At 32.6% G+C, this 26,084-nt stretch overlaps 2 protein-coding genes across 12 annotated transcripts; one reads left to right on the plus strand and one right to left on the minus strand.

The window, feature by feature from the left end:
- The first annotated feature begins 6,658 nt into the window (after positions 1 to 6,658).
- LOC140807520 (probable transcriptional regulator SLK2) lies at positions 6,659 to 13,314 on the plus strand. Of its 3 annotated transcripts, none has more exons than XM_073164394.1 (11): positions 6,659 to 7,178; positions 7,571 to 7,654; positions 7,740 to 8,679; positions 8,864 to 8,995; positions 9,155 to 9,203; positions 9,787 to 10,001; positions 10,090 to 10,158; positions 10,344 to 10,444; positions 10,681 to 10,774; positions 10,863 to 10,932; positions 12,347 to 13,314. In XM_073164394.1, the coding sequence occupies exons 3-11, from the start codon at positions 7,792 to 7,794 to the stop codon at positions 13,201 to 13,203; spliced, it is 2,475 nt and encodes an 824-aa protein (XP_073020495.1). In that variant the 5' UTR covers positions 6,659 to 7,178; positions 7,571 to 7,654; positions 7,740 to 7,791; the 3' UTR covers positions 13,204 to 13,314. The 3 variants fall into 3 exon arrangements, with proteins under 3 accessions (XP_073020495.1, XP_073020496.1, XP_073020494.1); XM_073164395.1 differs by having other exon boundaries at positions 7,571 to 7,623; XM_073164393.1 differs by lacking the exon at positions 7,571 to 7,654 and having other exon boundaries at positions 6,660 to 7,178.
- Positions 13,300 to 21,793, minus strand: LOC140807521 (F-box protein PP2-A13-like). 9 transcript variants are annotated; one of them, XM_073164396.1, is made up of 4 exons: positions 21,183 to 21,793; positions 19,909 to 20,027; positions 18,648 to 19,084; positions 13,300 to 14,152 (listed from the first exon to the last, which is right to left on the minus strand). In XM_073164396.1, exons 1-4 carry the CDS (start codon positions 21,510 to 21,512, stop codon positions 13,821 to 13,823), a joined length of 1,218 nt encoding a protein of 405 aa, XP_073020497.1. In that variant the 5' UTR covers positions 21,513 to 21,793; the 3' UTR covers positions 13,300 to 13,820. The 9 variants fall into 9 exon arrangements, with proteins under 9 accessions (XP_073020497.1, XP_073020499.1, XP_073020500.1 ...); XM_073164398.1 differs by having other exon boundaries at positions 13,990 to 14,152; positions 18,662 to 19,084; positions 21,183 to 21,790; XM_073164399.1 differs by lacking the exon at positions 13,300 to 14,152 and adding an exon at positions 17,809 to 18,362 and having other exon boundaries at positions 18,662 to 19,084; positions 21,183 to 21,790.
- Between the last annotated feature and the right edge of the window lie 4,291 nt (positions 21,794 to 26,084).

Genomic DNA, 26,084 nt, shown 5'->3' on the forward strand with positions numbered 1-26,084 from the left:
AAAAACTCAATAAATTTCACATGGAAGAATGCAAAAGCACCAGCACACCAATGAATGAGAAGGAAAAATTTAGCAAAGATGATGGAGCAGAAAAAGTTGATGAAAGCAAATATAGAAGCTTGATTGGTTGCTTGATGTATCTTACAGCCACTAGGTCAGAAATAATGTTTGTTGTAAGCTTACTTTCGAGGTTCATGAATTGTGCTAGTGAAGTGCATTTCAAGCTGCCAAAAGGATTGTAAGATATATCAAAGGCACAACAAATTATGGCATCAAATATTCTTACTGTCAGTTTTTTAAGCTTCATGGTTTTTCTGATAGTGATTGGGCAGGTTCTCTTGATGATATGCGAAGTACAACAGGCTTTTGTTTCAGCTTTGGATCAGGGTTTTTTTCGTGGTGTTCAAGGAAACAAGATGTGATAGCTCAAAGTACAGCAGAGGCCGAATATGTAGCAGCCAATGCTACGGTAAATCAAGGAATTTGGATAAGAAAAATACTTGCAGACTTACACATGGAACAAAATGAAGCAACACAGATTCATGTAGATAACCAAGCTGCAATTGCAATTTCAAAAGATCCTGTTTTTCATGGCAAAACCAAGCACTTCAAGATCAAGTTGTTTCATTTAAGAGAAGTACACAAGAATGGTGAAATTACATTGTGTTATTGCAAGAATGAAGATCAAGTTGCAGATATATTAACCAAAGCTCTACCAAAAGCTAGATTTGAAATGTTGAGAAACAAATTAGGTCTATGCAGCTACTAAGGCAAGGAGGAGTGTTGGAAATGTGCCTTAGTTACGTTTGGTTAAAGATTTGCTGAATAATTGGTCAATTGACCAAGTCTTTAGGAATTAATTTTTGAATTATTTTGAATTGATATTAGGAGGATATTTTGGTTTCTGTTTTGTTTTTTTAACTCTATATAAAGAGTATTGCAATGAATAATAAAGGATGTATTCCAGATACATTCTTTGGTTGCTTTCTACCATAAACTTGTATACTCATTTTTTGCTATAAAACAACAATCAACTAGTTTTAATTCAGGATCTTTGTCCATTAAATTAATTTTTATATTTTGATATATTATAAGTTTTTCATTTTCACCTATTTGATCCACGTACGTAATTTTTAATGATATGTTGGTATTTTTTGATGTTTTGAAATTTATTGAATAAAAACCCAAAATTGAAGAGGTCAGTTGATTAAAAAAAAAACTATTTTCACTATCATTGATTCATTTCCAAAAGATAAAAAAGTATATGTTGTTAATAAAAAAACATATTAGCATAACAGTCTGACCCATTAATAGTCAAGACGCAATTTTATTTCTTTATACTCGTAGTACAGAGTGTACCTATTTGAATATTAATGGGTCAGACTCTTATGCTCATGATTCTAGATAGGGGTGGTCTAATTGTCGGTATTGTCTCAAATTCTTTATATTAATCTTACCATTTCCGTATCTCCAATAGAGATAATATTACTCATTAAGATCTAGAGTTACTTTTTTATGACTTACATAGTCAACTAGAACAAACGGCGTAAAGTCTGTAGTTTGACATACGAAAAATTCTCAAGAAATCACTCATTCTATCATTCAAATACTAATCTCACATAGACTATCAAATTGGATTGTACCCGACCGATTAGTCCGCCACACCATAAAGATGGGGGCGGGCTGGGTTGAGGACATCTCAACCCATTTGAAGGCAAGCCAAACGGGTTGAACCGTTTGAGTTCCAAGCTAAGGAGGGGCAGGCTGGTATGCCAAAACAATATTTTATTTTTTAAATTTTTTATAAAATTGTATTTTTAAATTTTTATTTAACTTATTTTGAATTAATTTTATTTATAATTAACTTTGTAATATTTTTAAAATTTTTTCATATATTGTCTAATTAATTTTATACATTTTTAATCTCTTATCGTGTTTTTAAACAAGGTTCTAAAAAGCATGAAGCGCCCCTAAAGCGCGGATGTCGAGCTCCAAGCTTTTCAAGCTTAAGCGAGATTAGCATATACCTAAGCGTGAAAAAACGTTTTTATCTTTAGTGTAATTGTAATTATCTCAAACCCATAAATAGATAAAATAATACATAAATATGATAAATTTAAAACTGATGCAGTGATTATCATATTTATAAAAGCATAAAAATCTCAAAATTACAATCTTTGTTTGTTTTTGCAACTAAACCATATTAAAAATACTAAATATTTGTCAAATCGTTATCAGGCATGTCCAATCATAATTAAAATTTAAAAATAAACATCTAAATTATAAACTCGATTTATTATTTTAAAATAAAAAGACATAACTTCAAATAAATAATAATAAAAAATAAATAGATGCCATTAATTATTCTTAAGCATACTTAATTAATCCTTAATTACGCTTAATTCAACCAAACTACAGTTTAACCGATTTTCTCCGAAACGGGGCGTTTTTGTCGAGTTTCAAACTTAAGTATGCTTAAGCGGGCTTTTTAGAACACTGCTTTTAAATAGTTGTTGAACCGTTTGATTAAAGTTTATTTTTTATTTTCTCGGCATTTCATATATTTTCAGCGTTTTTAAAGATTATTTTCCAATTTTTTTAAAAAACCATTAAGCAGACGACAAGCCTGCCTAACATGCATTCCAAGGCGGGTTGGGTTGAGTTGACCATTTGGTGGTCTGCCCCACCCTTCCTAATGGTAGATTTCGGGCTGGTCCACCTCGTCAACTTGTTTTGATATTTATATTATCGCACGTATACACCTAACATTATATAAATTTTTTTTTAAAAAATATCGTTTTTTAATCTAAAAAATAAAATTTTAATGGAATGAATATTTTATATTTAGAGTAGGTCTCTTGTGAGACGGTCTCACGAATCTTTATCTGTGAGACGGGTAAATCCTACCGATATTCACAATAAAAAGTAATACTATTAGCATAAAAAGTAATATTTTTTCATGGATAACCCAAATAAGATATCCGTCTCACAAAATACGACCCGTGAGACCGTCTCACACAAGTTTTTGTCTTATATTTAATTAGCGATGTATAAAATTTTATTTTAAATTTTTTTACAAAAATTTTCGTATCTCCCACATCTCCAACTCGGTTTTTCTATAATTCCAAATTATTATAATTAAGTGATCCATCTCTCGAATGATTTTTTAAAATCTTTTATCCCCAAAACCTTTGAAGGTGAAAATGGAACCATAAGTGACAACCAAAAAAGAAGAGCCCTTATCCATTCAGAGCTTTGTTTGGCCCAATTTCGAAACCCAAAATCAGAGAATCCAAGGCTGCATTATGCTGCAGATTTCACCCCAAAATAAAGAAAAACAACCCCAGATATGTCAAGATTTCCCCTTACGTTTCTTGCTCGATGCAGCCCACTCAAAGCAATATCAAGGTAACAAAAATATTCCTCCCCATCTTTTAAATTTTTTTAAAAAAGAAACTAAGGTTTTATATATATTTGATTATTATGGGAAATAGGTCATCATAAATGGAGCAGCAAAGGAAATTGGTAGGGCAGCTGTTGTTGCTATAACAAAAGCCAGAGGAATGGAAGTGGCTGGTGCGGTTGGTTCCTACCTCGTCGGACAAGACATAGGGAAGGTCTTAATTCTTTGAGTATGTCTCTTGTGAGACGATATCAGAAATCTTTATCTGTTAAACGAGTCAATCCTACCGATATTCACGATAAAAAGTAATACTCTTAGCATAAATTGTAATAATTTTCATAGATGATCCAAATAAAAGATCTGTCTCTTACAATATGATTTGTATGACTGTTTCACACAAGTTTTTGCCTAATTTTTTTAAGACCAATGAAACTCGCAATCACTAGCTAACAATTTCTTACCTTTTAATTACAGCCATCATGTTGATCTAATTATTATTATTTTTTCATTAATCACGAGTAAACTTAAAATTATATTTTTGTTAATTCAAAAACATAGATTAAGGAGTGGTACAAAAAACTAGCTAAAGGGGATAATTGAGGTCTTTTATTAATTTTTAGAATTTGAGTAATCGGAAATATGGATGGATTGCCGTTATTTAATTGGTTAATAAATGTATTATCATAGATTTTTGTGATATTTTTTAAAATATCAGAAGTGTTATTTTTTTTTTTTGGAAGACTTGTTTTTAAATCCCAATAATATAGTTAAATGTGTGTAATCCTTGTCCGAACGAACTTTCTCTACGGTCTTTGACTCACGAAAAAAAAATTTACGCTACTCGGACGCAGTACAAAACATAAAATATGAAATATATATATATATATATATATATATATAACAAATTGTTTTAGATCTGATACAAAAGATAAATTTTAAGTATAAAATTAAAATAACTATATTACTATCAGTATTTTCTAAACTTGCTTGTTAGCTCAAATATCATATATAAATACATGATCTGAAAAAATTTAATGAAACATCATATATTAATATCAAATTTTTAATATTTTGTAAAATTTTCATCAGGAAAACACATATCAATAATAACAAAATTTGTTATACATATTTGGGTACTCAAAAATCATATATTAGTGTCAAATCTGAAATATTTAATACTTAAATATATATATCAATACCAGATTTTCAATGTTTTGTACCAAATTTTCATCCAAAAAAATACGTGTCATTAATAACAAAATTTGTTATATGTTTTAGGTTACTCAAAAATCATATATTAATGTCAGATCTGAAACATTTAATACTTAAATATCATTTATTAATTAATAGCAGTGTTTCAAGGCTTTGTATCAAATTTTCAATCTGAAAAAGACGTGTTATTAATATTAAAATTTATTATACATGTTTGCGTACTCAAAAATCATATATTAATCTCAGATTTAAATATTTAGTCCTAAAACAATATTTGTTCCAAATTTTCAATATTTGTATCGAATTTCATCCAAAAAACACATGTGAGCACAAAGACTACGGGGCTAGAAAAAAAGCCTTGTTGACAAAACAGATTTGGTGTATCATTCATGATCCCAATTCTTTGTTGGCTAAAGTGCTTAAAGGTAGATGTTTTAAAAATGTGGATGTGATGGAGGCTAAGCTAGGTTCCAATTCGTCATATGTATGGCGTTCCACTTTATGGAGCCGGGATTTGCCTGGAAAAAGGTCCTGGAGGGTGGGAGATGGGCAATCTATATTGGCTAAATTCAATCATTGGACTCATGGATTACCATCATACAAGAGCAATTTTTCCAACTCGACAGGAGATACAACGAAAGTGGCAGAATTCATCGCTCCTACGGGGTATGGCATGAGGCGGCTAGTTATCCCATATGAAGTGGAAGCCATTCTTGACATTTCCCTTTTAGATTTTGGAAATGAAATCCAAATGGTTTATATTCTGCCCCTTTCCAATCCTCCCAACCAAATCAATCTTCGTGGTCACTGCTTTGGCATCATCGTATCCCCCCAAAGGTTCGCATTTTCACATGGAGAGCTTCTTTTTTGGATGGATTTTTTGCTTGAACCAAAGTTTAGCCGATGTCTGCATCTTTTCGAACTCTCTCTTGGCGAAATCACCAGCTGATCGATAACGAGAGAACCTGGGTCCGGAGGAAGCGCTAGCTATGGAAATCCGATCATGGCTTGCTTTCACTGATTTTATTTCCATCAAACATACGCGGCGATCGAATCGAGTTGCACACCATTTGGCTCACAGCGACCTCAGTTTTTCTCTACCTTTCGAATGCATCTTGGCTGACCGATGTTATAAAACTCAACTCTTTAACTTATAGTTTCTAATGGATGTTTTATTTTAAAAAAAAAAAAAAAAATTATTATTACCTTTAAATTTTGTATTGTTAACCATCTTTCAATTTGGATGGACGTTGTATCGAATGAAATAATCAAATTTAGACTTATCGGAAACATTTAATAGATGGATAATAATATTAGTTTCTCTTGAATAATTCTTCAAATTGATTTTTTGTTTCTTAATATCATCAAATTAAATATATTTAATATTAGTTTCTCTTGAATAATTCTTCAAATTGATTTTTTGTTTCTTAATATCATCAAATTAAATATATTAAGTTATATTATCTATTAAATCCGATACATCTTTAATAAATTCAACTCGACGTCTAATTTTAGGTTTGAGTAGGCTTGTGATGAGACGGTCTCACGAGTTTTTATCTGTGAGACGGGTCAATCTTACCGATATTCACAATAAAAACTAATACTTTTTCAAGGATGACTCAAATAAGATACATGTCTCACAAAATACGACTCGTGGTACCGTCACACACAAATTTTTGTCTTTTAGGTTATTATTGTCGTTATTGTTGTTATGTAACAAAAAATATAGGATTCGTGTGTGTATGTATAATGAAATTTAAAAATAAATTTTTGTGAAATCATCTTATAGATCAATTTTTTGAGCTATTTTTAATCGTTTTCTCTGTGATGCTTCATTTAGTTTTGAAAATAGAATATTAAAGTTTATAAATTATATGTTGTAACAAAAAATAAAGTTTACGACATATATGTATTTTTTAAATATAACTAAAAATTAAATTAATTTTGAGATTGTATAATGGAAATTAAAAACCAAATCTGTTCATTTTCTAAATTTCAATTTAAAATTTAAATAGATCGAATCATTAGTGACCATGCGATGATCGTCAATGCGCACGGATATATAAGATAACATCACCCCGTGACTCCAACAATTCGAAGCCAAGAACCAATCGCGGTGCCCCACGTGCTCCGTCGACCTCACGCCTTCACCGCGAGATCTTGCACCGACTGCGACCATCCGTGATCGGCCACCACGTGTCACTGGCGTAGCGTCTATATGCGGTTACTCTGCGAATACAGACTGCCTGCAGCCGGTAACCCGCTGCCCAGTTGCAGCTTGGTGCATAAACACCATAACCATTCAAGGAACCTTCTCCTCTTTCTGCAAATTCTGGGGGAATTCTTCGTTTTCAGTTTCTGTATCTTTTCCCGATTTAGGACACAGCTGTTTGTGATGTTGTACTCCGAGTGATGATTTCTAGCGCGAAGTCCCAACTGTTTTCATTACCGGTTATATTTGTGAGTTTCCGATCCTAGATTCGGGTAATGAGGTGACACATTGAGTTCATAAGCAGCGTAATTTCATCAAGTGTAGCAGTACGAGTTGATTCACTTGGTTAAAGTAAGTTGGATTCTGATCTTTCCTTTTTTCTTTTTATGATTGGTGTGATTGGCTTGAGATTCTTGTTACTTTTTCGTCGTTGGTGTTTTAGTGAACTTCAATTGTTTTACTTTCTCGTTGATTTAGCTTGTAATTGTTGAAGACTTATGCTCTTCTTCAACCGCACGATTTTTTTTTTTTTTTTTTGTGGAGTTGAGGTAGATTAGGGTTTTGTTGGCGTCGTTGGGTGTTTTATTGAATTGGGAAACTTTGCAAGGAAGTCCACTTGCTAGAAGTTTAATCAGATTTGTTGACACTCTTGTATGGGTGGGTTTGCTTTATTTCTGTCTATTTTGCATGGATTGGTCGCTTTTGTTTGGTGTTGATTTTTCTGCTTGTGTTATCGTCTGCAGTATCCGAACGATAATGTTCTAGGTTGTATGCGTTTGAGGTTATGCATAAGTGGGTGAATGGAAATTTTGATGTGGCAAGAAGTGGTAATATTTTGTGTTGATTCTGATCAAGGACATTTATCTCAAGGGATGGAGCCGAGTATTTAGTTTTACATTATTTTTTCTGTAGTTTGGGTGTGGATAGCTGTTTAGATCCCAGTGACTAAATTGTGGTGCTTCCAATGATGCCTTCCCGGATGACTAGAGGATTGGCACAATCATCATCGAGCTCGGGAATATTTTTCCAAGGAGATGGCCAGTCCCAGGTTGCAGTAAATTCTCAGCTGAGTTCAAAAATTGTGAACTCGTCTAATTCATTACATGTACAAACAAGTGCCAACTTGGGTCCTGTTTCTGGGGATATGAGCAGCACAATTTTGAATGGTGTGGCAAGCTCCATACCCAGTGTTGGTGCCAGCTCTCTGGTCACTGATGCCAACTCAGGTCTTCCGGGAGTTCCTCATCTGCAGAGAAGTGCGAGTATCAATACAGAATCTCATATGCGCTTGCCGGCATCACCCATGTCTTTTTCATCCAATAACATTAGCATTTCAGTGTCATCTGTTATGGATGCATCCTCTATGGCGCAGCAAAGCTCCAATCAAGACCTGGGCTCTCAACAATGCCAAAAATTTCAGCAGCATCAAGGAGCTTCAATTTTCACATCTGCTGATCCAAGGATGCCTAATTCGTTCACTCAGGATCCTGCTGCAATATCTCCACAACAGAAGAAACCTCGCTTGGACATGAAGCAGGAAGATAGTATACAACAGCAGATGCTGCAACAGCTATTGCAGGGTCAGGATATCATGCAGTTACAGAATCCAAATCCTCAGTTGCAAGCTTTGATCCAGCAGCAGAAACTAAGGCAACAACAGCAACAGCTTCTACAGAATATGCCACCAATGCAGCGGGCTCAATTACTGCAGCAACAACAGCAGTTGCAGTTAAGACAGCAGTTTCAACAGCAAGGAATGCCACCTACATCTCGAATAAAGCGCCCCTATGATGGTGGTGTTTGCTCACGCCGGCTTATGCAATACCTGTACCATCAGAGACAGAGGCCTGCTGTAAGCACTTTATAGTAATTGACATTTGGTAACAAGCATCTGCTTGCATTTTTTCAAAATTTGTTTCCCCTAACATTATTAAAACTACATATGGTTTGTATAAACAGTGAAAAGTTTCCTTCTTTAGTTCCAATCTAGTATAGCATTGTTCAGCACGCTCTGTTATGATGTCATGTTTTGTCAGGACAATACTATTGCATATTGGAGAAAATTTGTGGCTGAGTATTACTCTCCGCGTGCAAAGAAGAGATGGTGCTTGTCTTTATATGATAATGTTGGAAATCATTCACTTGGGGTATTTCCTCAGGCAGCAATGGTAATTGTCTTGGTTCGGATGTTAATTTACTGCACCACTATAATACTTGGGCTCTTTCTACTGATGAAGAAGCTAATAATAAATCTTTGAATGCATGGATTTGATGTGTATTCGTTCAATTTTCTAACATTGTCATTTATTATTGCCTCTTTTTTGCAGGATGCATGGTTGTGTGACATTTGTGGCTCAAAATCTGGAAAGGGATTTGGTAAGCTTTTTCTCAGATATCCATAAATCAGTGTTGTATTGGAGAGACGTTCTATTATAGAGCAAGTTAGGACAATGTGAAGAGAAATCATGACATTTCCACAAAAAAGAAGGAAAGAAAAAAAATCACGTGAGTATTTTGCTCATTCTACGGGAAGATTCATATATTCTTGTTTTTTGTATTAATATGGTGGAAATCTTAATAAGGGGCTCTGATACCTATGAAGGTTATCTATCAGGTACTCTGAGGTTATGCTGAGTTCTTCTGTTGTCATAGGTTTTAATGTTGAGAAAAAGGATATTACAATTTGTTAGGGCGGGAGTATATCGTGGTAAAATTTATTTCCGAGTCATTTTATTTAAGGGGAAACAGAGTATGTAGTCACATGATATTAGGATATACCCGGGTGAATTTTTCTCTGACTATGCACAAATGGGCTCTTACCAAGCGAGTCAAACAAGCTTCTAGCAGTTCTTTACTTGAGTTTTGAGTAGCTTTGTTCATTTTTCCTCACTAGCTTGTACCTCAATATTCACGTCAGCTCTTGTGCCGTAACACATTTTCTCTTTTTGCATTTTAACAGAGGCAACTTTTGAAGTGTTCCCTAGACTTAATGAAATCAAATTTGGCAGTGGTGTTATTGACGAGCTTCTATTTTTGGACTTGCCTCGGGAGTGTAGATTCCCGTCAGGTGTGATGATGCTGGAGTATGGAAAGGCGGTTCAAGAAAGTGTGTTCGAGCAACTCCGCGTGGTTCGTGAGGGTCAGCTCCGTATCATGTTCACTCCTGATTTAAAGGTAAGCTGCAAAGAACTAGTTCACTCGAAGCTACTGTCAGATGGTAGTCATAGATTTCGTAACACTTGCATCTCCATACCTTCTTCAGATATTATCTTGGGAATTTTGTGCACGGCGTCATGAAGAACTTCTTCCTCGTAAATTGGTTGCACCACAGGTAAGATTGTGCTTCACTGATTATGTTTCTTTTTTGTTGCATATAAAGGTGAGGATGAAGATATGAAGTAAAAATTGGGAGAGGATCAACGCATGAGGACTTCATTTAGCATATTAATGAAGTTTGTAAAAATTTGTCCTTACATTTTAAACGGGGAACTAATAAAAATCGTACTTTTACTGCAGGTGAATCAATTGTTGCAGGTCGCGCAGAAATGTCAAAGTACTATATCTGAGAGTGGATCAAGTGGAGTTTCTCAGTCAGATATTCAAGCAAACAGTGCCATGTGAGTTGGAAAGTCTCTTACCCTAGCGGTGTGGATTATATTCTGAGTTTTCCTCTCTGCACGTATAATAACATAACGGATTTCGCTTCATTCTCGTGTTTCATGGCATTTTTTCGGTTGTTTTTACCTAAACAAGAAGAAACATGTAGTAGAAGTCCATCAAGCATCCATTTTAAAAGTGTTTCAAATTTATAATTATTTTTCTTTCTTTAATTCAATATCTATTGCTGTTGCAGGGTTGTCACAGCTAGACTTCAGCTTGCTAGAAGCTTGGAGTTGCAGTCGCTGAATGACTTGGGATTTTCCAAAAGATATGTGCGGTGCCTGCAGGTATATCTCAACTGCCGACCTTTATATACACCTTTCAATGTTTACAGGCTGGTGTTTTTTTGCTTTCTCAATTTTTTCATGTTAACAGATTGCTGAGGTAGTCAACAGCATGAAAGACCTGATGGATTTCTGCAGTGAAAAAAAAATCGGGCCTACTGGTAACGAAACAAAACCTTGTCTAGCAATGTTACCCAACTGGTTAATTACTTATTAGTTAAGTATTTTCGTTGGGCAACTCCACCATATCTTGGGAACAAGTACATTCATATTCTCCAACATCTATCCAAATTACAAAATTCTCTCTGGAAAATAGAATTGATACTACTCTTCCGAAAGTTTTAATTTTTTTTACATATTGGTCAATATCATAACATGATAGCGGGTGAAAATTGTATGTTTATGACCTCCCGTCCAAAGATTCCATGATGTCTGCCCCCACCTTTCTACCTCCCATGTGGAGGAAATTGTATAATTTGGATGCAAGATAAGAAGGGTGGATGTGGTACACACAATGTTGTAAATGGCGAGAGGCGGCACAACTACCACCTAGTACCGCCTAGGCGGTTGAATTATTTTTAGCATTTTTTATAGGAAGATATATACTCATTCAATTTATTACAAATAATCATCATTTTTTATGTAATATATGTAATTAGATAATGTTTATGCATAAAAAGTTTCATACGATATAATATAATTTAAACAAAGAGCAAATAAATATATAAATGCAAACTAACAAGATATCTAAGATGGTGGTTGATGGCGGCGGTTGGAGGCGCTTTGAGGCAGATGGTCTCTGACGGTGGAGGACACTTGAAAACAAAAGTAAATATAAAAGAGATTGAGCTGGGTTTTTGTTATATCTAGCGTTTTTTAAATTGATTGACTTTGACTGGTTTTAAAAATTATCCGACTTTGACAATTGAGTGAGATTTTAAAATCATTGACCGTCTTGGCCTCTTCCACCGCCTGCTCACCCTCCTCGCCCGTCGGATAGCCTCAGACCGTGCCTAGGCGGCCGCCATTTAGAGAATTGAGTACACAAAGGAGTGTGCAAGTGCAATAGATTGAATAATGGAGCTTCCTAGCACTTTGGGTCAAAATATTTGTGCAAAAATAATGGCAGCACAAAAAAAAAGTTACGAACGTGACCCAATGTGCAGAATGCTTGTGTGGTATATGGGCATTACCTTAGATGTAGAATGAATACATCAACTGAGTGCATAGACGTGTATGAGATTAAATAATAGTACACAAAGGAGTGTGAGTGTATGAGATTGAATAATGGAGTTTCCTAGCGCTTTGGATCAAAAAATTTGTGCAAAAATAATGGCAGTTCAAAAAAAAAGTTAGAACGTGGCCCAATGTGCAGAATGATTGTCAGGTCTGTGGGCATTACCTTAGATGTAGAATGAATACATCAACTGAGTGCATAGACGTGAGTTGTCTAAACTGCATATAACATAATCTATGTCTGCGTGATTTCCTCAAATATAGTGCATGTAAATATAAATTGCCTCGACTCCCATGTGACATTCATGATGGAACTCAAAACCATAAATTAATATGCAGAGGGGTTGAAAAACATACCAAGACATATCAAACCAACCGACGTCCAGGTGCAAAAGGTACAAGCAATGCAGCAGATGAGAAGTATTCAAGGTCCGACGGCTGATGCCAACATGTTCAATAAGTTAGCAATTAATCCCACTCTCGGTAGCCAAATGAACAATACTACCCAATGTACAGTAGTTGGACAAGAAGCTTTCAGCAGCTCAGCACAGGCTACTTCTGCATTGAGCAACTACCAGACTTTACTTACGAGACAGAACTCAACTAACTCAAACCATAATACTGTTCAGCTGGAGTCATCTTCTCCTTTTAGTACTGCCAGCCAACCTCCATCTTCAATGATCCCCTCATCTTCGAGTGTTCTGCCCAGAGCCTTGCAGATTCCACCAGTCGGTGGCTTTTCGAGTTGCCATTTACCACAGCAACAGCAAGTACACCAGCATTCATCAGGCGGGAATGTCTTGCAACAGCATATGATTCAGCAATTACTGCAAAATATGAGCAACAAGAATAGTGGGGGAGCCGTTCCACAGCAGTCCCTTTCTCTTCATAATAATTCAGGTGGGAATCGGGACGGGCGTGAGTTCAGGAATAGCAACTCACCTGCAGCAGTGAGTGGGCCAGGGAATGTTGTTGGCCAGCAGCCACCAAGCAGAAGCAACAGTTTCAAAGCTACTGCAAATGGTGAGTCTCCAGCACCCACTAGCACTTTTGGATTCAGCCAAAAACCATCAGATTTGCCACAGAATCTTCATCTGTCGTATGAGTTGGTCAATGATATTGCCCATGAGTACATGGGAAATGGGTTTTTTAATAATGATTTCGATGACAACGTGAATTTCAGCTGGAAACCGTGACCGAGTTACTTTGTTTTTTCCTAAGCTTGTATTATTAGGGTGTTTTACTTTGAGTGGTCTTTGTACAGGCTGTTACAATTTCCTTAAAAAAAATTATTTTATTTTCTAACATTTGGAACTTGTGATGTTTGGTAGTGCAATGTTCCTGTTTGTTCCTTGAGAGTGTGTGAGATCAACAGATAAAGTTTCTTTTCAAGTGTAATTTATGAAATGAATTTTAAAAATTATTTTAAATTTGGTGTTATCATTGCTTGGCCCAATGATTGAACTGTTTCCGAGTTGTGTATTGTCAATTTCTTGCACACATTCATTGTTTGTTTTTTGGAGAGGTATCGCCAAACAGGAAAGGGGTGCATGATTTTTTTATTTTATTTTATTATTCATATTTGACAAACTCCTTTAATCTGATGACAAATTGGAACCGTCCGCAGAATGTAACTCACCATAGTGTGTCTAGCTGCTACTGAATACTTTATGAACAGGTCTGTTAAAGTTTTGACTCGAATTCATGTGGCACAAGCTCCCGACTCGAGCTCGATCACGGGACCTATGGTCAAGTGGCCTTCTAATTCTCTGGGTTTGATTAGAGTCGTCATTTTTAAGATCTCAATGGCAATTTATATCTTCTCAACTGCTGTTTCGGTAATAGTCCTAATCAGATTATTCTTAATACACTCCGGGTAAACACATTTCGATTTTGGGATAATCAGATACTTAAAAAAACAGACAGGCGGTTCGGTAAGATCGGAGAATAGTTCGGAACTACTAGTGGGTTCGGACTGAACCCACGCAGTCAGCAAAACAGTAACACGTCCAATGAACATCAACATGTAAGAGTTTGGAGCTTCCGAAGTAGAGATCAGAGCTTCATAACGGTGAGGTGTCGAGAGACACTTGACACATATAGCTCGAACCTTCCAAATCCGAGTTCGGAGCTTCCAAACTCGACCTATAAATAGGCCATAAGAAATCAGAATTTTCACATCTTTTTGCAAATTATACTCAAGTTCTAGCTGTTAGTGGTTTCTCCCTCAATCCTAGTCAGTTACGGAACATTTTCGTTGGTGCTGTCAGGCTAAGGGAGCAATTGGAAGCTATCGAACCCAATGCATTGATTACGGACGAAGGTATGACCCATGTACAGGGGATAGTAGTTAAGTTGCAAAGCATGATTAGCAAGTGAGTAGACACCCAGTTATCTAGGATAATATAGAGATATGTGAGTAACGACCAAATATCTAGCTGAGTATACATTCTTATGTATTGTATTTTTATCTGTCATATGATGCATGTTTTATTTGTCATGATATTTAATTACGCATCTGCATATCATGTTGAGCCTCGTATCATTTGAGTTTGCCTTGTTGATCAGCCATATTTTCTTGGACGATCGTATATCGTGAGCCACCTACTGACTATACGGACCAGCGTGTTACGATGATCCTGGACATTGCATGTCCAAGATCTTGATAGTAGTGGAAGAAAACCAACTGACTCGACGGAATAGTGTGCTACACAATTGACACCTAGACAGTAGACACAGACCAATCATGAGTTTCTAGTTAGATAACTGATCATCAGTTCATGATTCATGCATGCATATATAGGTTTGTATTAGGGGTGGTCACAGTGCAATTTTGTGGTTTTTTTTAAAAAACTTCAAACCGAATTGTCATATGCGGTCGGTAACTATTTTAAAAAAATAATCGTGGTTTTACATGTATAATTAGTCTTGCGGATTTGAGCGGTTTCAGGCGGTTGCGGTTGGTTTACATTCTTTTAATGAAAAATATTAGAACATATATTTTAATGTATTTGAAAATAATAAAAATATAGTGTCTTCAAATATAAAATATAGTTCAAATCATAAAAAGATAAAACTAGATAAAATAATAATTAAAATTCAAAACTAAGTTAATAATTTAACAACACGACACACTCACAACAAAAATGACATTTATACTATTTTATCTTCTTCTTTTTTTACTTTCAAACTTCAAACAAAATATTGTAGTAAAAAAAATAAATACTCTAATAAAATACTAATATGAAGAATAATTAAGAAAAAGATAAGTTTTCTTTGTAGGGATAATAATTTTGAAGAGAGTTGAGATATAATGAATGGTAACTTCTTTAATTGAATATGTTGTTTACAAATTCTTATAATCATATACCAAATATTATAGCAATCGGTTTAGGCGGTACGGTTTGGTGCGGTTCTTGGCAAAAATAAAAATAATAATTGAACTGTGTTTGCTGTGCGGTTTATGATTACTATTTTTAATCATGATTTTTATAAAATATTAGGAAAAACGGTTCAGTGCAATTCGGTTCGGGCGGTTAATTAAAAATTTTGATCACCCCTAGTTTGTATACTCATACATTTTGTATTTGGCGATTAGGTCAATCACGTCCTTGTCTCTATCTTGGACATCATATTTCCACATGACGGGTCAGGAGGAGCTGACAATGGCTAGAAGAGATCGGTGCCTTCAAGGGTGGACTCCTCATGGTTTAATTTTGTTGTTGTTATGTATTCCTACATTTGATTACAGACTTTTCGATATGGTTGTACTACTTATTCAAGTTTTAACGCTGGTGTAGGAGAGATATCATAGTTGTGAGGTTTACATTTTTGTTGGTTTTATAATATAGGACTGAGCGCTTGCCGCTTTACAAAAATTATAGCTGGTGGTAATTGTGCAACTCAAATCTTTTAAACCGCACAGCAGCTCAAGCACCAATGTTCGATCGCTCTATCAAGCAAGGACAATTATCGCACCCAACAATCTCCCTCTCAATAATTGCACTCATTGTAATCAATGGGAATCGAACCCGTGACCTTAGCTCTGACACCAATTATAGGACCGAGTGTTTGCCGCTTTACCAAAAGTTATAGATAGTGGCAATGGTGCAACTCAAATCTTTTAAACTGCACATCAGCTTAAGCACCACAGTTCGATCGCTCTACCAAACAGGGACAATTATTGCACCGATCATATAAGTTTCGGCATATTATGATTTACACTATTATTAAGGGTTATTAGATTTTATAATTGCATGCTATGATTGTTTAATGTAGGCGATTTCGGGTAAGAGTACTATCACATCAAGCTCGTTCCTGGAGAAACAGATCAATATACTTGTTATGTAGCTTATCCTTTAGACTTTTTTGAATAAAGTTACGTTACTAACATGTTTATTTCCATTGTAGACAATGTATTTGATTTGAAAGCCCTACACGCTCTAGGTCTGGAAGATCCGTGAATCCCTACCGCTTATGTTAATTCTTTCCAAGGGGCCAGCTCTACAGATTTCATCATCACCTCACTAAAACATACTCTATTTTGCATAAAAATTAGTATCACAAGATGAGTTTTATATATGAAAACCTTAAGATCAATACATATACCATCAGTATAGTGTTCATAAATATGTAAGAATTTCACTGTAAAAACATAAGAAAAACACTTGAAAATTTAGTAGAAACTCAATATATAAGATTAAGACAAAATTACTTCCATTCTTACTTGTCCTCCTCTTTCGTTATTGGACACTTTAGACTCATAATATCCTACAATAGAACCGTAGTATCGAATGTTAATTTTTAAGTGAAATATTTTGAGGGGTTGGTTGGGATTAATAATACTTTATAAAATGATGCGAATAAAGACTTTCTTGTAACCAATAAACTTATGGATTTGAAATCATGTATGGCTTAATTAAAAGTGTTGCAACTCTTTATCTGACTTGGTTTATACTTAGAATGGTAGGTGGAGAGTCCAACATTAATGTGCTATATTTATTAACTTTCTAATTGTTGTGTTCCTTCTTGTAATCCCTTTTTTTAATATATGTTTATTAGGGAAAAATTATATTTTATTCCGTAACTTGTATGTTTTTCGTTTTTCGATCATGTTTTCGGATAATTCACAATTTTACTCCATTAATTTGTAATATATTTTTTCCAATTTTAATTATTTTTCACTGAAAGAATGATTTGACGCTACAATTTAGTAAAAACTAGTGTGAGACGGTCTCACGAGTCGTATTTTGTTAGACAGATCTCTTATTTGGGTTATCAACGAAAAAATATTACTTTTTATGTTAAGAGTATTACTTTTTATTGTGAATATCGATATGATTGACTCGTCTCACAGATAAAGATTCGTGAGACCGTCTCACAAGAGAACTACTCCCACAATTTTGTCTCTCGATTTGAAAATAAGAAAAACCATTCTCACAAGTGGATAAGAATTTTCTCATAATTATCCACTCCTCTTCTTCAGGATTTCCCCTCGTACCAATTCTTGATAATATTGATATTATTTAGATTTATACGAAGGGTGATATATATATATATATATATATATATATATATATATATATATATATATATATATATATATATATATATATATATGTGTGTGTGTGACTTATCCATATAATCCATGAACGAGTAGGTCTCTTGTGAGACGGTCTCACGAATCTTTCTCTGTGAGACGGATCAATCCTACTGATATTCATAATAAAAAGTAATACTCTTAGCATAAAAACTAATATTTTTTCATGGATGACCCAAATAAAAATATGTCTCACAAAAAAAAAAACCGTGAGACCGTTTCAAACAAGTTTTCGCCTCCGTGAACTATTTTCCACATCAAATACACGTTGTTTTAACCACTTGTTTCCCATAATTTCACTCTTCTTCATTTACTGAATCTTTGAAGATCCGTTGAATCGCAGAGTCCAATATTCAGAAATACTGGATAGATAAATATCCGGTTATCTATATTCTCCTTTGTTTGTGGGTTTCTTTTCTTTATTCAAGGCGCTTATTCTTGAATCTCGATTAGTGATTAATCTTGATTCATGGATGATTACTTCAGAGAAGTAGGGGGGAAATCAGCGAATGATCCTTGTAAAGATATTGATCTTGAAATGGGTTCCTGGCTATGTCATAGTCGGTGCCGGGCCTTCCGGCCTGGCAGCGGCCGCTTGTTTGAAGGAAAAAGGCGTGCCATCTCTAGTGCTCGAGAGATCCAACTGTATAGCATCTTTATGGCAGCTGAAAACCTACGATCGGTTCAAACTCCATTTACCTAAACAATTCTGCGAACTTCCATTCGTGAATTTCCCCGAAGATTACCCCACTTACCCTGCTAAACAGCAGTTCATTCAGTACTTAGAATCCTATGCGAAAAGGTTCAAAATTTGGCCTGTATTCAATCAGAAGGTGGTGAGTGCTGAGTTTGATCGACCTTAATCTGTTGTTCAACCAACCGATGACAAAAGGTTGGGGGGATTACGTCTATTAATAAATATAAAAAAAAAAAGATATATATATCATGAAATCTAGTAGAGCGCATATTAATCGTACCTAACATCATGAAATATACATTAAAAATTGTTAAAAAAAGAAGAAAAAAACCTATTTCACATACCAAAATTATCTAACCTTTCTGCATGGGATCCAACACTCGGACAAATAAACGCACAATCCAAGCAAAGCCCGCCTTTTGTATGCGTGCAATCAATCTGCGTCATCGAAAACCTAAGCTTTGTGATAGTGTGTGAATTCTCAACCACAAAATCTCCAACATGATGGAACGTCCATTTGCCTTCTTCTTCCAAGAAACACTGCGATTTCGCATGATGCACGTTTGATGATGCTACTTGGAATTGGACAGGTTTTATATTCCAGCCATGAATCTTTTCTGCTTTGTTGCAGATTGATCTTCGGCTACCAAATAGTCGATTCGACGGTCGACCGAGTCGTAATCTGAAAAACAGGCTGTAAGTGCCGATAGGGAATTCCAAGTCCAAGCTACCTTCTGCTTCTAGCCACCATATTTGTCGAAGATAAGCTATTGTATGAAACCTGCCATGCCATTTGTACAACTTAAGTAGAATATCAGATAATGAATTTTGTAAATAATATAAATTTGAGAATGGAAAAATTGTATAAGATTTTGTACCTTACTGCAATAATAATGATGTATAAAATTAAAGTTATGATAATATTGAAAATGTAAAAAAGAATTTAACGAAAATAAAAAAGAGTTTTGATTTTAAAACGATGGAAAATAGTTTCTGAAAACAAAACTGGCCCATAATTTAAAGTGGGACATTGAAATTTCAAAATCATGGGACCAATTAGCAGATGATGGAAACAGAATAGGACCATGACCTAAAAAATTATGCAACGCACATTTATCTATTTTTTTTATATACTTTTATTTATTTTCCATATACAATTCTTATAAATTAATTAATTAACTAATCATATATAACTCGACGAAATCAAATTTAAATTTAAAATTATGATGCAGATAATGCATGAGATATATAACTCACACTGTGAAGGTTCAAAGTTCATCACTCATTTTCGTTCAAGATTTTTTATATATATTCCATACTGTGTTTTTCGATTAGGTCTTTTATGAGACGGTCTCACGAATCTTTATCTGTGAGACGGATCCATCCTACCTATATTCACAATAAAAAATTATATTTTTTCATGTATGACCCAAACAAGATATCTGTCTCACAAAATACGACCCTTGATACCGTGAAGACCCTTGATACCGTTTCACGTTATAAGTTTTTGCTACGTTCTTTGATTATTTCTTAGCAGGTACCAAACAGTATCGTATTGTTAATTATTCTGAAAAAAGAATACAAACAGTTTCAAAAAATTCTGACCTTGAATCATCTGTGGAAACATGACTCCAATACCTACGATCGTCTATACCAGTAATTCTCAAGCCCTTCCATGAAATAGCAACACAGATTCCTCTTCTCCTCTTGTCCAACCAAATTTCCTAAGTAATTAATTATTAATTAATAATTAATTGAGCCCATTTTCTATTGCTGGATACTAAAAAAATGAAAATAAAAAAATAATGCATTAACCGTGATTAATATATCACTTCCATGTGAAAATTTCTGAATTTGATTTTATTTTCGTACACTATGTTTATTTTTTCTTTTGAAAATCTAAAACCATTATTTTGGAGTGACAACAATTGTTAAAATGTGAGAGATTAATTGATTGATTTTTTTGGCATCTAATTATTGATTTTATCAAAATTATTTTATTTTCATTTGTATTCTATTCAAGATTAAGAATGAATTTGAATACAGAAAATATAGTTTAAAAAAATAAAGTCTAATCTTTAAAATATTTTTGTTAAAAGACAGAAGCAGATTTGTCTTTTGGAAAAAAATTTAAAAGTGTTTAGCTTAAATTTAAAAAAAAAAATAAGAAGTAAAAGTCAAAAAATCATAAATTTCGGTTTCTAAAAAAAATTAAAACTTTTTTTAAATAGCTTTTGTAACCATACACTACATTTTATAAGAAAATATTTTTTTAAAAAAATATATATTTTTAACTCATTACAAAATTTTAAATATCTTTTCTAACCATACAATGCATTTTATAAGAAAAGATTTTTTTAAAAAATATATATTTTTAACTCATGAACTTTTTTTAACTAAACGGACTCTGTATAAATTCGATTCTTTCAACGTTTATTAAAAATACGCCAATATTTTATTCTTGTGAAATTATCCAGTACTATATATAATATTATATATGTTTAGCAGACATATAATATTAATTTCTAATCATTTTTCACTTAAGATACAAGTTACCTGCAATAACGTCGTGATATATAATATTAGCAACGTGACATGCATGTGGAAGAAATTTATTTTATATATATGATGAAAAAAATAATAATTTTTTAATATTAAAAAAATTTATTTTAATTTATTGACCAAGAGAAATTAAACATGTTCACATATATTTTCAATTTATCAACCTTAAAATATATTTAAAAAATTTACAATCATCACCACTGTCGGTAGAAGTAATTATTACTCAGCCATTTTTAATACAAATCGAGTGTATTATGTGTTTAAAAATTAGGAAACATAAATAAATACAAAAAAAAAAAAAAAAAAAAATTACGTACTTTGGTGTCACCATCAAAGCGAGAGGGATTACTCAAGCTGGTGTAAATCTCCTTTTTGGAAGTCAGATTCTCCGAGTATTCACGGATCAGCTTCTTCGCAAGAATCCGATGATTTTCAGGCAACTTAGGTTCCCACACAGTATCAGACAAAGAAGCTTGGAGAAATGCTTTGTTCAGACACGAAAATTTACAGATTTCTGAAGCTTCCAAACATGAAAGAATCGAAGCGATACAGTTCTCTGGTAAGTCCCCGAGACCTGCGGGCCGATTCGGCAGATTAACTGAATCACAAGTTCTCTCAGTTTCCGGGCCTGAAAGACCAGCCCCCATTTTACCTAGACAAATATGAAAATTTTAAAGAATCCTTCCAAATCAAAGAATAGCCAAACCCTGGAAAGATTCGAGGAAATTACAAGAATTTGAAAAAAAAAAAATGTAAGGGAGAGAACCCTGAAATATATATTCAACAAAATGTAATAATGAATTTGGAAAACTATGAAGAAACTTTGAAGAATTCAAGAAAATGGATCGAGGATTTTAGTAGAAAGGAGATCTTTTGGTGTGGATAGAGGAAAGAATGCATTTGTTTATAGGACAACCCACCAATCACCTCCTTTCTTTTGTATACAATATATAATATATTTTATGTCTCGAAGAATACGATTTTAACCTCCTAATTTCATTAAATATATTGTTTTGCAACTGGACAAAATTGGGAAAACAAGGAATAAACTAAGGCGGAGTGTGATTGGACGTGTCCACTTGCGTGATTTAACTTTATCTAAAAAATATAGATTTAGATTTAGATCAAAAAATTAATGAGATCAGTCTTATAAAAATTCGGGAAATTTGAGTTCAGTCTCCGGCCGTCATTTTTTTTTGTGTTCAGTCCCTAGGTCTTTTTTTAGTACCACATTTCCACATGAAGTGTATCACATTTCCACATGAAATGTACCACATTTTGTATGACATAGTACCACAATTTTGTGGGTAGGGAGTGAAGCCAAAGAAATTTTTTGATTGGAGATTTTTCAATAACTTCCCCATAAAAATTTTGTATTAAAAAATAAGGAAAAAAAACTACGAAGGAAATAGGAATAATAAATATTTTTCCTTGCATATGGAAACATGAAGCTAACCTATAGAATTAACTTCATTCAGTAGGCATTTGTTAAACACAAAAAAATATGTGAGACGATCTAACGGATCAATTTTATGAAACGAATCTCTTATTTGTGTCACAAATAAAAAATATAGTTTTTATGCCAAAAATATTACTTATTATTGTAAATAAGAATGTTATTGAATCATCTCACGGATAAAAATCGCATCACAAGATACCGATTATTTGTTAAATGCTAGAATATAAAAATATCTCCTTCATTATTATTTTATGTAAAAAAATATCCCCTTTATACTTAATTAATTAAAGGAAATTTAAAGCATGCACATATATGTATCAAACCAAAGTGTTACATAGGTAGAAATTCGCAATTTTAATTTTATATGTTTGCTTCTTTCTTATTTGTAATTATTGTATTATCAAATTTTAATTTTAATATGTTAATAATGTATTTTTCAGTTTTTAGCAATATTAGAGTTATTTTCATCAGGAATGATGATGTGGTACTGCATAGCGTCATGTCAGTTCTACATCGACACTATATTAATGTTTCATTGGAAAAAAAAAATTAATTCATTAAAAAAATGCGGAGAGCTTATTAGGAACAAAATGATAAAGAATTGTAATTTTTCCTAATTATTATTATTTGTCAAATATAAATTTTTACTCATAAATCTAATGATCGTGTGCAATATTTTTTTTTGTGTTATGATGATAATTTAATAATGATGTTGATATTAATAATTAAAATAATAATAATATAGTTATATGACAAGTTAATTTAAAATAATAGAGCATTAATAATTATTATTTTTGTTTTTAATAACAACAACAACAACAATAATAAGAATAATAATATTTCTTGAGCAAACTATTATTTTAATTTTTAAAATGAAATGAATTTATTTTTAATAATAAAATGTTTTAAATTAAAAATTAAAAATTCATTTCTTTTATATCAAGAATTAAAATAAAATATAATTATCATTTTATTCCCAAATCCGGTATACTCCAAAATTGATCTCACTATAATACACATGCTTAACAATTCTTCCATGTACATTAGCTTATGTGGTCCTTCAAAAATTACATCATCTTTAATTAAAAATCAAAATAAAGTAAGTGCGATGTGGATTTTTTTACGACCTTACAAAAATTTGTTAGTACTGTTTCTAATTAAGAAAATATGTTAGGACATAATCATTGTCTAGATTATATTAATTGATCATCTTTTGTGATTTTTCGTATATGAGAAGGTAAAAAGATTTTTCAAAGATTTTCTTATCATCGAATTTTTTTTTTTATATATATAACTGATCTATCTATATATATAAACTCATATGCGACTGTCTCGCGGTTTAATTTTGTGAAACATATCTCATATACATCTGATACAAAAAAAAAATTATTACTTTTTATACCAAAAATATTAATTTTTGCTTCAGCTATAGATCGAGTCGAACAATCTAATAGATATAGATTTGTGAGACTATCTCATAAGAGAACTAGTCTAAATTTAAAATTTATGTTGTGTAGAGATTAAAAAAAAAATGTTTTGTATAGATGGAAAATTTTGATTTGGAGGAAATGACTTGATTTGATGAAGGATTTACAGAATGAATTTTGAACCACACCCCCCCAACATTTCAAAATAATATAAATTATCATTGTAATTCACTAAATTAACTATAAGTTGATTTAGATTTGACTCTATATAAAATCATCTAAACAATCAAACGATTTGAATTCATGAATATAAATCATCACAAAAATTACCTCAATTAAAATACACAGCTGAATCATTGTCATTCTGGGACGATTAATTTGATTTGGAAAGAGAAATTTCATTTGATGAATGATTTGTATGGTGAGTCGATTTTATGAAATGAATATTTTATTTGGGTCACTCATAACAAAATATATAAATATATATACACTTAAAATGTATATATAAATTTGAAAACGATTTCAATAATTAAAAATAAATAAAAAACGATTATATATGTATATGTTTTCTATATTCGAATAGTCCCCCCATGGATTGTTTATTAACAGAGACAAGCGGAACAGCTCTTAATGCGTAAATGGTCCAAAATCTTGACTTTATTTAAATATTCTTAATTAATTATTAATTACTCCTTCGGTCCCATTCATTTATGCTTTTGTGTGTTTTCACACAAATTAAAAAGTGTTTGGAAAGATAAATTTTATAAAGCAGTTTACTATTTTACCCTTATTTAATGAAGATTTTACAAATAAAAGAATAAGAAAAATAATATTAAATATAAAAACTTGACTTTATAATTAGGCACAGACGAAAAAGAAAATTAAATTTAAATAAATGAGATGGAGACAGTGTAATTATCGATGGAGCTTGAATTATCGTCAAGTGTTCCAAGACAGAGCCATCGGGACGGCGACCACTCCGTGAATCAGACAAATAAGACTTTTAATTATGGTCTTCTTCTACATAATTATGATTCTCCAATTAGTGTAGATATGGTACTCTAAAGTCGTACACAAACTTTTTGTGAGACGATCTGATGAGTCGATTTTATTAGATAGATTATATATTTGTGTTATTCGTGAAAAATTAATATTTTTATTATTATAAATATGAACATTGTTGAATCGTCTTATAATAACGAGAACTATTATTTTGCATAATAATTCATTACTATGTTTAATTCTTGGAAGAAGGGACATCATGGCAAGATTATGTGCCAAATTAGGTAGATTTCTTGCAATAAATTCATAATGTTACATTTTAAAATTAGTGACCAAGGTGAAGCCGCAAGATATTAGTGGTCTTAGGTTCGATTTTCATCGGCTATGAAGCCGCAAGATATTAGTGGTCTTAGGTTCGATTTTCATCGGCTATGAAGCCGCAAGATATTAGTGGTCTTAGGTTCGATTTTCATCGGCTATGTGCGATGTTAAATTTGTTAGATAAATCTCTGGACTCGTTATATATTTAAAAAAAATTAAAATTATCTGAGTTGAAAAGTTAAAAATAAAGGCGATAATTAAGTTCATAACGTTATTCACGCGACAAATTAAATAATTTAATTCGACTAGGTCACTGACAAATAATAATAATAATTTAAGGACAAGTAGTAGTTTTAGTTTAATTGTTTTGCTTTTTGATAATTTAACTTTATAGACACTTTCATGTTACGGAGACAAATAATATTTTCACGTGGTCCTATTTTTTTTCCACGAGGAAATTAGAAATATTTGTTCGCCGACAACGGCCTTTAATACTAAATAAAATTTATTAAATAGATAACACAGATTAATATTAACATCACCACGTTGAATTTTCTTTTAGAAAATAACTTTAAATTAGGGTGTCAATTCAGATGGGTCGAGTCGGGTTGAACAATAGTACTATTCAAAAATTGTTCAACCGAACCCAATCCGAACCTGAACTCGAACCCAAATCAACCCGTATAACCTGATTTTGAATTTTTTATAATTTTTTTAAAGAAATTAAATAAAAATTAAAAAAATAATACTAATATTTTAATTTAAACACATAATAATAAAATATCCTTCATATATATGATTTAAATTTGAAAGTGTAATTGTAGAAAAATAAAGTATATTTACTAAATCAAACAAACAATTGTTTAAAAAATAAAAAATGTTCAAAATAAATATTAAATTATGAAATTTTATGATATAATATATAATAAATATTTTTTCAGACATACAATATTTATATTTTAAAAAAAAAATAAAATTTTCGACCCGACCCATTCCGATCATTTTTTCGG

This window comes from Primulina eburnea, chromosome 12 (assembly GCF_022965805.1).
Source record: "Primulina eburnea isolate SZY01 chromosome 12, ASM2296580v1, whole genome shotgun sequence".
Classification (NCBI taxonomy): Eukaryota; Viridiplantae; Streptophyta; class Magnoliopsida; order Lamiales; family Gesneriaceae; genus Primulina; species Primulina eburnea.

Bases quoted from the DNA above. Each gene is read 5' to 3' on its own strand.
- LOC140807521 (XM_073164396.1), bottom strand. From the start codon at position 21,512: ATGGGGGCTGGTCTTTCAGGCCCGGAAACTGAGAGAACTTGTGATTCA. The intron at 20,028-21,182 runs GTACGTAATTTT...TTAATTACTTAG, and splicing joins GCTTTGATGGTGACACCAAA to GAAATTTGGTTGGACAAGAG. The intron at 14,153-18,647 runs GTATGTGAAATA...GCCTATTTATAG, and splicing joins AGAAAGGTTAGATAATTTTG to GTCGAGTTTGGAAGCTCCGA.
- LOC140807520 (XM_073164394.1), top strand. From the start codon at position 7,792: ATGATGCCTTCCCGGATGACTAGAGGATTGGCACAATCATCATCGAGC. The intron at 10,775-10,862 runs GTATATCTCAAC...TCATGTTAACAG, and splicing joins GATATGTGCGGTGCCTGCAG to ATTGCTGAGGTAGTCAACAG. The intron at 10,933-12,346 runs GTAACGAAACAA...ATTAATATGCAG, and splicing joins AAAAAAAATCGGGCCTACTG to AGGGGTTGAAAAACATACCA.